General features: G+C 43.6%; 1 protein-coding gene across 5 annotated transcripts in view; it reads left to right on the forward strand.

Annotated features, from left to right (window-relative positions):
• Positions 1-12,531, forward strand: part of lcp2a (lymphocyte cytosolic protein 2a) — a 195,207-nt gene that overhangs the window by 87,831 nt on the left and 94,845 nt on the right. For all 5 annotated transcript variants that reach the window (XM_069898929.1, XM_069898928.1, XM_069898926.1 and 2 more), the window contains exon 3: positions 6,329-6,375. In XM_069898929.1, the coding sequence (XP_069755030.1) occupies positions 6,332-6,375 (44 nt within the window). In that variant the 5' untranslated portion in view covers positions 6,329-6,331. The remainder of the gene's footprint in view (positions 1-6,328; positions 6,376-12,531) is intronic.

The raw sequence follows: 12,531 nt of genomic DNA on the forward strand, positions 1-12,531 counted from the left end.
TGATTTTATTAATTTATTTTGCTCCTCTGTTTGTAATTTCGGTAGTTCAATTTAAGTTAGAAATTCATCTATTTTGTCTTCTTTCCCTTTGTTTTTAGTTTGATATAGTTGTTCATAGAATTCCCTGAAGTTTTCGTTGATCTCCGTTGGTTGTCCTTTTTCCTTGATGCCAATACTGTTCTTTTAGTTTGTTCTGTCTTAAGCTGCCACGCTAGTATTTTGTGCATTTTTTTTCTCCTAGCTCATAATATTTCTGTTTTGTCTTCATTATGTTTTTCTCCACCTTATATGTTTGTAGTGTTTCATATTTTATTTTCTTGTCTGTCAATTCTCTTCTTTTAATTGTATCTTCCTTTACTACTAATTCTTTTTCTGTATTTATTATTTCCCTTTCCAACTGTTCTATTTCTCGATTGTAGTCCTTCTTCATCTTAGTTACATAACTTATTATCTGTCCTCTGATGAATGCTTTCATTGCGTCCCATAGTATAAATTTATTTTTCACTGATTCCGTATTTATTTCAAAGTACATTTTAATTTGTCACTCAATTAATTCTCTAAAATCCTGTCTTTTAAGTAGCTTGGAGTTTAATCTCCATCTATACATTCTTGGTGGGATGTCCTCAAGCACTATTGCCAATAACAGGAGTGTGTGATCTGATAACAATCTAGCTTTATATTCCGTTTACTTAACTCTTCCTTGAATGTGGGCTGATAACAGGAATAAGTACTTGTTGAAGGTAAGGTGGTGGATGTGGTGCATATGGACTTTAGTAAAACCAATGGTAAGCTCATTCAAAAAATCATGAGGCATACAATTCATAGAACCTTGGCTACTTGGATTTGGAAATGGTTTGCCTACAGAAAACAGTAGCAGATGGGATGTATTCTGCCTGGAGGAAAGTGACTAATGACATTTTACAAGGAGCTGTTCTGGGATCTCTGCTCTTTGAGGAATGACTTGGATAAAAAGATGGGTCAGTACATTTACAGAAAATACAAAGTATAGTGGATGGAGTAGAAGGTGGTCAAAGTTTACAAGATATAAACAGGAAACAGATTTGGGTGGAAAAGTGGCAGATGGAGTTCAATCCAGAAAAGTGTTAAGTGATGCACTTTAGAAGGTCATATTTGAATATAGACTACAAAATCCTTAATGCTGAAGAGGAACTGAGGGATCATAGGGTCCAGTTCCATAGATTCCTCAAGGTGGCTATGCTGTTTGATGGTGTGTAAAGAAGCCGTATTGTGTGTGAGCCTTCATTAATTGGAGATTTGAGCTGAAGAGCTGTGAGATAATGTTGCATTTCTATAAATATCTGGTTAGACTACACATGGAATTTTGCATTCCGTTCTGGTTGCCTCTTTACAGGAAAGATGTAGATGTTTTAGAGAGGTTGGAGAGGAGAGATATACTAAAATGTTCCCTAGATTGAAAAACTAGGGCTTTTTTCTTTGGAGCGATGAAGGATGAGAGTGTCTTAATAGAGGTATGACTTAACAGAGGTGACTTAATAGAGAGGCTGAATAGAGTGAACATCCAGTACCTTTTCCCAGGGTGAAAGTAGCTCAAGAGTGCATCTGTTTAAAGTGAGTAGAGGAAAGTTTAGGGGAGATGTTAGAAGTAAGTTTTTTATGTTGAGGGTTGGATGCCTGGAAGGATGTGGAGAATGATACAAAAGGGACTTTCAAAAGACTCTTAGATGGACTCATGAATGTAAGAAAAATAGTGAGTTATGGGTGTGAGGAAGGGAAGGATAGTTTGTGGTGGAGAAGGTTTACATAAATCCACACATTATCATACTGTGCTATAATGTTCTATGGTAGTACCCACAATATGGTAGTTTTGTGAAAAGAAAGGAACACATCTGCACGAGCTGAGTGAACCAGTAACCGTCTCTTTACTCAAACAGACTGCACTACAAAAACATTATTTCAAAACCTCCCACCTGCTGTGCTGGCTCATTGGAATGACATCAGCGCACAGTCTCAGGAGCTGCACTCACTCTCCACAGTCTGTTCTTTAATCCTGGTGCTCCTCCTCAGTGTGGAGGCAGTCTCTGTGCCATTGTGTGTAGGCTGTGTGCTGTGGCAATTCGGTCCCTTGTGTACAGGGCCGAACTATGTTCTAAGGCTGAAAGGTGTTTTGATGGAGCTTTTCAAAGTCATGAAGGGTCTAGACAATGTGGATTTGAGAAAGAATTTAGAACAATACTTTGAAGATTTAAACTTATGTATGACACAAGGGTAAGTTTTTTTTATATATATAGAGTAAGAGGAAGTGATTTGGTCAGTACAATATTGTGTCCAGGTTCAGCACCAGATAGAAATGGGAGATGAAAACATTTCTGGCCAGGGAGGAGTGACCAGAGCATTTGTGAAAATTGACTTTGAGTCGATGAACCAATTGGGTGGTGGAACAGGGTATAAAAGTGCAAAGAGGTTTTGTACATGACTTTAAGTTCAAGTTTATTGTCATCCAGTTGTATCAGTGCCATGTGACATTACAATGTTCTGTAGTCCTCGCTGCAAACTCAAAAGACCTGGGCCTCAATACCCTACTGTATAATTGAATCCTGGATTTCTTCACATCCAGACCACAATCAGTAATAATTGGTAAGAACATCTCATCCACAATCTCTATCCATACTGGAGCACCACAGGCTATGTTCTCATTCCCTGCTTTACATTCTTTCTTCTGTAACTATGTGGCTTGGTACAACAATAACACCAATTACAAATTTGATGATGGTAGTGAGTTACATAAAAAGGGGGGGGGGGAATGAGTCAGACTGAAAACTTGGCTAATTGGTGTAATAACAACAACCTTGCACTCAGTGTCACCAAAACTAAGGAGCAGACTGTAGACTTTAGGAGGGGAAGACCAGAGGTGTACAATCCAGAGATCATTGGGGGAATCAGAGGTGGAGAGGGTAAGGAAATTTAAATTCCTGAGAGTTACTATTTCAAAGGATTTTTCTTGGACCCAACACACCTATATCATCATGTAGAAAGCATGTCAGTGCCTCTACTTTCTCAGGAATTTGTGGAGATTTAGGCAAATTTCTACAGATATGTAGTGGAATGAGTGCTGACCAGCTGTATCATTATCTGGTATGGGGGCAGCAATACCTCTGAGCAGAAAGCCGTGCAAATTGTAGTGGGCACAGCCCACAACACCACAGGCTAATCCCTCCCTACCATCAAGAAAATCAACATGAAACGGTGACCTTAGAGAGCAGCAGCAATCATCAAGGACCCACACCACCCAGGACATGCTCTGTTCTTGCTGCTACCATCAGAAAAGAGGTGCCACAAGATTCATACCACCAGGTTCAGGAACAGTTGTTTCCTTTTCACTATCAGGCTCCTAAACAACAAACTATTGAAGATTCATTTAAGGACTCTTAGCACATTTATTGTTGAATATTTATTTTCTGTCAGTTTGTTTGCAATCCTTTCTTTGTTTACATTTCTCTCCTTTGTTTTTGAATCTTTTCTTGAGTACAGTTTTTTTTGCACATTGTTGAAGTAAAAATTCTGCTTGGCCCATGGGAAAAAAAATCTCAGGGTCATGTGTTATGTAAAATATATGTACTCTGACAATAAATCTGAACTTTGAAGGTAGCAGTGAGAAGAGGCCATGACCAGGGTGAAATGGGTTCTTTCTGATGTTGTCTGCCTTCTTGGAGGCAGTACCTCAGTAGATGGGAAGTAAGAATCCATGATGCATCTGGCTATGTTTACTATGGTCTGCAGCCTCCTGCATTCCTGGGCTTTCAAATTCCCAAACCTGGCTGTGATGTAACTAGTCAACATACTTTCCACAGTGTACCTGACATGCCAAACCTGACATGCCAAATCTGTGCTGGATCCAGGAGAGGTCTTCTGAAATATGTACTCCGAGGAACTCCCAGGTTCTAACTCTCTCCACCTTCATCCCCTCAATGCAGGTGAAAGCATATTTGCTCAGCTTCTCCTTCTTAAAATCAACAATAAGCCTCTTGGTCTTGGTGACGTTGTCTTCTTCTCGGAGGCTTGCCCTCTGACTGACTGTGATGCTTTAGGACTTTTGAGAGGAACATTGTAATATAACTTGGGGAACTGTTAGTTACCCATTCTTTTTCTTCCGCTGATCCTATTATGCCCAGCAGATTGTTTCTTGCTTGTTGAATTGGAACATCTTTGTTTTGTCTTGAATTCTGTGAAAGGAGTCATTCCCTTCAGCTGCAAGTCCTTTGGATGTTTCAAACCTCCTCTTTGTCTCTTTGTTCCCTGCATCACATATTCAATATTCTTCAGATTTAATATAATTGTTCTGTGGCAGGCAGCCTTTCTCCTTTCAATGTAACACTAGACCTAGATCTTAAATTATTGGCTGGGTTTTCTCCTTTTGCAAGTTCTAAACCTATTCTTTTGGAGTATATTCTTTGCAGTGAGCAGTATTTCTGACCAAACTGACCATTGATTCTTGATATACCCTTTCAATACACAGTCCATATATTTTGGCATATGTCAAGTGTTGAATCTCCCAAAAATCACTCAAAAATGAGACCTTAAATTCAACTTAAAAAACTGTTAGTTTTCTCATAGTTTAGACTCTCATTATATGGCCCAAATCTGATGAGTTGGCTTCTACTTTGTCATCAGCGTCCCACAATAAATAATCTTCCATAACACAAGAGATACCGCACTTTTTTAAATGATTTTATTAGTCTCTAATTTCATTTTATCCCATGCTTTGAGCACAAAGTCACACAGCACATCAAGTGATGCAGCTCACACTACCCAGTCTTTTGTGAACAATTCTTTTGCACTCTTCTTCACACGTGGTCTTTAAATGGCTTGTTCAAGCAGACATCTAGAGATTGCAATATAGACGTCAAGCAATCTGGGATAACCGCCATCTAAGTATTATTTAGTGGTAATCTATTTTTAGTGTTCTTAATTAAGTGGCTACAAAACATATCACAAACCAGCAAACTTGGTTTATTGCATAAACCACCTGGTCACTTGTTCCACACATTGTCTGTTCATTGTTTTACACCATTTTCATCCATCCATTCTTTTTCATTGCACTTGAAGATTACCGAGGGTCTTGATTTCATCCCATCGGCCATGCATGATAACACTACCCTAAACCAGGTCCTTTCATGGCCTGTACTTCTAGTTTTCACAGTTTTCTCACCTTTACATTTCACTGTTCTATTGCCTATCATGTTGAAATTAATGGGGGTTTCGTTATGTTTCCAATAGTTGCCAATGCAAACTGGTATTTCTGCTGGTGACATAATGAACTGGTGAGATCTTATAACTTTATGATCAAAACTTTTGGTAGTTTCTGAGCAATTTTTTTTTGTCATAATACTAGATTTTTCCTGTTCATGAAATGGTTACACCAGCCTACTGTAGCTTCAAAATCTTTACTGCGTTCTTGGTGCGACTTTGCCTACTTCAGTCCAAATGCTCTTTATTTTAAATTTTGCATGACTATGTAGCAATTTTGTCTCTGTTCACGTTCCCATGCTGCAATGTGATTGTCCAAATCTGGCCAATGAGGGAGACCTTCTTCTCATTGAACATTGCGTCTTTAGTATTGTTCTAAAAAAATCCTTTCTTTCTCCAATCTCTTACTGACTTCTCATATATCTCAAATTTTCTTGCAGCAGTTCAGTTGCTGGATTTCTTGGCCATTTCTATTACTTTTAACTTAAAACTACCTTCATAATTTCATAATTTTGCTGGAGCCTTCATGATAACAACCACCCTCAGGCAATGCCCAACAGCTCAGTCATCACGATTTTTGGGGGTCGACTTATAAGCCCAATATATGATCTTTGGCTTGGCTTCGCGGACGAAGATTTATGGAGGGGGTAAAAGTCCACGTACACAATGAGGTTGAAAATGGGGACCGACTTATCTGAAGATTGACTTGCATGCCAAAATATATGGTAATTGCTTTAACAATTTTCACAACAATGTTTCATTGCAGTAACAATATTAAGAGACAAAGACACAACAGGGACACTTTAAAATGATACATTTACAATAATATGCACTTATGGTGGATTTTATGCTTAATGTGTGATGAGAATTTTGCTTAAAATTTGGATGAGTATGATAAATTTAATCATGCAGACAGGTTTTTGCATTCCATCTTTCTTTGTGCTACCATTTATTTGTTAATTGGACATTAATGACTGGTGACAGTTTAAAATCATTTATCTATGTGTGTCAGAGTTTTCGTTTTACGATTTTATTTTGCAAGTCTACTCACTAATTGAAAAAACTCTATTTCTTAACAAAATTTATCTTTTTAACTTTGCAGAACATGTCAGAAAATGACATTCAAAAGTTCCCTACACTACGGGTGCCGTAAGTAGTTTTAGATATGATTTACTGTGTGAAACGTACAACACGGGAGGGGGAGTAATTCAAGCAGACCATATTTTCTGGCCACAATATTTGTTGTACAGTTCTATGTTGCAGCACTCAGAATTTAAATCTGAATGTTACCATATCATACACTTGCCCACATGAGGCAGAAAGCCTTTGGCTTGGATTACTGTTCATGCTCATAGAAATTTAATTGTGAGCAGCCCAATGGAGGGTGAGCATATGAATGTATGACTGAGAGTTTAGTGTTATATACTGTATATACTGTATCCGGTACCGCACAGATGGCAGTCTCTTCAATCTGAGGCGCCTGCAAGCTCACACCAAGGCACAAGAGAAACTTGTCCGTGATCTACTCTTTGCAGACGATGCTGCTTTAGTTGCCCATTCAGAGCCAGCTCTTCAGCGCTTGACGTCCTGTTTTGCGGAAACTGCCAAAATGTTTGACCTGGAAGTCAGCCTGAAGAAAACTGAGGTCCTCCATCAGCCAGCTCCCCACCATGACTACCAGCCCCCCCACATCTTAATCGGGCACACAAAACTCAAAACGGTCAACCAGTTTACCTATCTCGGCTGCACCATTTCATCAGATGCAAGGATCGACAACGAGATAGACAACAGACCTGCCAAGGCAAATAGCGCCTTTGGAAGACTACACAAAAGAGTCTGGAAAAACAACCAACTGAAAAACCTCACAAAGATAAGCGTATACAGAGCCGTTGTCATACCCACACTCCTGTTCAGCTCCGAATCATGGGTCCTCTACCGGCATCACCTACGGCTCCTAGAACGCTTCCACCAGCGTTGTTTCCGCTCCATCCTCAACATTCATTGGAGCGCTTTCATCCCTAACGTCGAAGTACTCGAGATGGCAGAGGTCGACAGCATCGAGTCCACGCTGCTGAAGATCCAGCTGCGCTGGGTGGGTCACGTCTCCAGAATGGAGGACCATCGCCTTCCCAAGATCGTGTTATATGGCGAGCTCTCCACTGGCCACCGTGACAGAGGTGAACCAAAGAAAAGGTACAAGGACTGCCTAAAGAAATCTCTTGGTGCCTGCCACATTGACCACTGCCAGTGGGCTGATATCGCCTCAAACCGTGCATCTTGGCGCCTCACAGTTTGGCGGGCAGCAACCTCCTTTGAAGAAGACCGCAGAGCCCACCTCACTGACAAAAGGCAAAGGAGGAAAAACCCAACACCCAACCCCAACCAACCAATTTTCCCCTGCAACCGCTGCAACCGTGTCTGCTTGTCCCGCATCGGACTTGTCAGCCACAAACGAGCCTGCAGCTGACGTGGACATTTACCCCCTCCATAAATCTTCGTCCGCGAAGCCAAGCCAAAGAAAAAACTGTATATATGCATGTAATACCTGTAGTCAATACTGTGTAGGTCGACCCCTATTTTTTGGCCAAAAAATCTAGTATTTTCCAGATATTGTGTGTACAAGTCAATGTTCCCCCTATTTTTGGCCCCAGCTGCCTGCCTCTCCAAGCTTCCCACGCCCTGAATGCTGACTTCCATCCAGGCCTCAGCCACCTGCCCTCTGGAACCCTGATGTCTCAACCACAGACTCTTACCTAGGTCCTGGCAATGTCCTGAGCACCCTCCTATCCGAGCTCCTGACACCTCGGCCACTTTCTCTTCCAAGCTTCAAATGCCCCAACCATGGACTCTCACCTAGGTCCCTGCGGTCCACCCATCCAAGTTCCTGATGGCCTGACTGCCCTCCCATCTGAGCTCCCGATGCCCTGAGTCCCCAAGCCCCAGCTGCCCACCCACCTGAGCTACTAACACTCCAGCTGCCCTCCCATTCGAGCTCACAATGGCCCAGCCATCCTCCCATCTGAGTTCCTGATGCCCTGACTGGCCTCTCATCTGAGCTCCTAAAGCATCAGCCATCCACCCATCTGAGCTACTGTCACCCCAGCTGCCCTCCCATCCAAGCTCCTGTCTCCCTGCCACCTGAATTCCTGATGCCCCTGCCTCCCGCCCATCCAGGCTCCTGTCGCCCCAAACATCGCAGGTACATACCGCAGTCAGAAGTAGAATGTATGTAATTATCAACCACCTAAATTTTACCCTAAAAATAGGTTCACTAAATTTGACTATTACATGCATGTAAGAACAATGTACAAATACAATGGAAGTCTTACTCGCTACAGCTTCCCAGATATGTAAACCACGCAAACACAAATTAGACTCATAGAGTTCAACAGCATGGAAACAGGCCCTGAGCAAATATTAATAGTTGGTGGGCTGACAATGCACAAAATGTGATGTGCGATGAGTAAAGACAGATCTTTGGTGGTTGTGATCGATGTGCAGTAAATAATTCAAAAGGCTGAAACTGAATCACTGATCTGCAGACTTTTATTAACAATGGACTGGGCCCTCATCCTGTGGCATGACCCAGACTTTCTGGGGAAGTGTCAAGATGTTAGAGGCTTTATCCAAGGTCAAAGAGGGAGGAGCTGCAGGTACAGACACAGAACAAGGCAGAACCAGGTAATCAGGAACACAGCAGTTCACCATATTCAAACCTTGATTTTTTTTTATTGTCCAGTGGGCTGACGTGGGGCACAAAATCTTACAGGTCAAGTCAGTCTGGTGCCTTGATCTTCCATACTGACCAGCAGAGCACAGGTTGTTGGATTGCAGTCGGGGCCGTTGTTTCGTCTCGGACCTCCAGCATTGTGTCGATCTGTTGGGGGAATGATGGCTTGAGCAAGTGACTGGGGTTGGGGGAGGGTGAGGCAGTACCTTGTCTGTGAAAGAAGGAGGGGGTGCAGCTTGCTGAGCATGCTCCTTGAGGGCCATGTTTTGGAGGTCCCGGATGGAGATAGTTTCCTTGCGCCCATCCGTGTAGGCCACGTACGTGTATTGGGGGTTCATATGGAGTAGCTGAACCCTCTTGACCAGGGGGTTGGTTTTAAGGCCCCTTATATGTTTTCGTAGCAGGATCGCCCCTGGAGACATCAGCCAGGAGGATGGTGTTGACTCTGATGCGGATTTCCTGTGGAAGGAGAAAACACTTTTGTGGGGGATAGCGATCATGGCAGGACATAGCAGTGATTGAGTGGCGTGGTGTGCCTCTGGAAGTACCTCCTGCGAGTGGGAGACAGACAGTCCCCTGGACTTTAGGGCAAGGAGGATGGTCTTCCACATGGTGTCGTTCTCTCTATCTGACCGTTCCCCCGAGGGTTATAACTCATGGTCCTGCTGGTGGTGATACACCTGGCCAGCAGGAATTGGCATAGCTCATCACATAAATGAGGGCCCTCGGTCGCTGTGAATGTACAATGGGTATCCAAACAGGTTGTGCAGGACCCCAATGACTTTGATGGTGGTCATGTCAGGGCAGAGGATGGGAAAGGAGAAATGTGAATACTCATCGATAACCATGAGGAAGTATATGTTGTGGTTGATGGAGGGAAGTGGGCCCTTGAAGTTCATGCTCAGCATTCAAAGGGGCATGTGGCTTTTATCAAGTATGCCCTGTCCGGTTGGTAGAAGTGCAGTTTGCACTTCACACAGATGCTGTAGTCCCTGGTCATGTCTCTGACATCCCCAATGGAGTATGGCAGATTCCGAGATTTGATGAAGTGAAAAAAAATTTTGTGACACCAGGGTGGCAGAGGTAATTGTGGAGGGGTTTGAGATGATCCACCTGGGGGTAAATGATCCCATTCTCCATGACACAGCCAAGGATTGCCAGTCCGGTAGTGCGGAAAAACTTACTTATCCTTATTGTAGGTCAGATTAAGACATTTAGCAGTGGTCAGGAATTTCTGAAGGTTCAGTACATGGTCTTACAGGTCGTAACTGCAGATCCTGACATTATCCAGATATGGAAAGGTGGTGTGCAGGTCGTTTTGGTCTACCATCCGATCCATCTCCCTTTGGAAGATGGAAACGCCATTAGTGACACCGAAGGGGACCATGAGGAAGTGGTAGAGGCAACCATCCACCTCGAAAGTTGTGTATTGACGATCCTCAGGGCGGATGGGGAGTTGGTGGTAGGCAGAATTTAGGTCTTTTGTTGAGGACACATGATGCTGGGCGATTTGGTTGACCATATCCACAATGCGAAGAAGTTGTGTGTAGCAGTCAATGGTTTGACTATAGTAATCACCGTTCCATGTTTATCCCTACCTTTGACCACCACTACCTGGGCTCTCCAGTGGCTGGTACTGACTTCAATAATCCCCTCATCCAAGAGACAGCACACCTCCACTTTTATAAACATTCTGTCCTCCTCACCATATCATCTGCTTTTAGTGGTGACTGACTTACAGTGGGGGTGAGGTTGGGGAGCCGCGGCAGGGGGTCGATGTGGAGGGTAGAGAGACCGCGTGCCAGTTGGGCAGTGGGGAAGGGAGGGGGTAGGGGTGAAGAGCGGCTAGTTAAAGAACTGCAGGTTGCCAACTGTGAGGGGTGGGAGAGGGCTGTCATATTGCTTAGTTACACTCTTTGAGTGACACTGGAAATCAAACCCCAACAGGGCTGTGGCATAATGAGGAGCTTAAAGTGGCTATACGTAATGCCTTGCGCAGCCAATGTCACCATAGTGTAGCTGCGGGTTTCTGCAAAGTGAGACTTGAGGCTAGGGTAACTTTGTAGGCGAACAGTTTTGCCTTAAGGGATTAACATTGGACAATGTCAGGATGAATAAAGCTCTCGATGCTTCCACTATCAAAAAAGGCATTTAGTCAGCTGGTCATTGATGGAGATGTCCATCTTGGAGCAAGATGGTGAGGGCTGTTCTGTTCTGATCCAGCATCACCGATGTCAGGGTCAGTCCATGGTCTGACCTGTGCTGACTTGCAATGTGGGGGCATAATGTCGGTGCCCACACGGCAGCGTGGGTCTCCCTGAAAGTTGGCAGAGTCCAAGGTGGTGGCTCCCATGTTGCGCATGGTCATCTCCGGAAGATGCTAGCATCCAAGATGGCAGCTGCCATGCAGTACATGCAGCACTGCTGGGGCTGGAGGGCTGTAATCAGCAAACTCTGGCATAATGTCCCTTCTTCCTGCACTTGGAGCATTTTGCGTCTCTCGCAAGGCAGTGTTTTTAGGGGTGTTTTGCCTGGCAGCAGAAGTAACACTTTGGGTGCTCCTGGGAGACAGTGGCTGTGGTGGGATCGTTAATCAGGTGCAGTAGCAGACCTGTAGACCCACATCCCAGGATGTCAACCCTGTGTGGGCCTGTTCACAGAGTATGCTGCCACATTGTGGAGGATGATCTCCTGCGACTTTGCAAGATCGATCGCCCCTTTTAAGTCTAACTCACTCTACTCGAGTAACCTCTGGTGCACGTAGTAGAACCTGATGCCTCCACCATAGATGTCCCGGATCATGTCTTCCATGTTTTGGGCAGCTGATACTGCCAGGAAGTTGCACACTCACGCGAGTCCTTGCAGGGCCTAGAGGAAGTTATTGCTCAATTCGCCCAGTCGCTGTCTGTGGGTGGCCAGCATGTGCCTGGCGTATACTTTGTTAACTTTCTCCCTGTATTGTTCTTTGAGTATATCTGTTGCTTCCAAGTACATGGTGGTGTCCCTGATCATTGGGAACACTCAGGATCCAATCTGGGAGAAGAGTAGATGCAGTTTGTTTGCTTCAGTGGCTACGATGCTGGCTGAGTTTTGTAGGAAGCCCTCGATGCAACATCGCCAGAGCTCAAAGCTTGTCAGGTTTCAAGAGTTGGTCTGCACATATGCCAACCATGCTGCTATATCACCTTCAACTTTTATGTCAGTCACTTTCATTCTATATCCCCTATTCTTGACCCTCCCCCAAAGGGAACAATTTCTCTCAATCCAAGATGGCTAATTGGCTTTGTAATAGGAGGTCATGATAGAAATATATTTTTGTGATTTGAAATCTGTGACCAGAGGTGTACTGAAGGATTAGTGCTAGTACGCTTGTTGTTTGTGATATATTTATTAGCGACACACATTTAGTTATTGGGAGAGATTGGATCATATTTTCCTGGAGTGCAAGAGGATGGGGGTGACCTGATAGAGGTTGATAACATTATGAGGCATGGAAAGAGTTTATAGAATCTTTTCTCCAATAGAGGATATCAAAAAACAGGTGGTAGATGAAAGAGTTTTAAAGAGATTTTGAG

This window comes from Narcine bancroftii, chromosome 9, assembly GCF_036971445.1.
Source record: "Narcine bancroftii isolate sNarBan1 chromosome 9, sNarBan1.hap1, whole genome shotgun sequence".
Classification (NCBI taxonomy): domain Eukaryota; kingdom Metazoa; phylum Chordata; class Chondrichthyes; order Torpediniformes; family Narcinidae; genus Narcine; species Narcine bancroftii.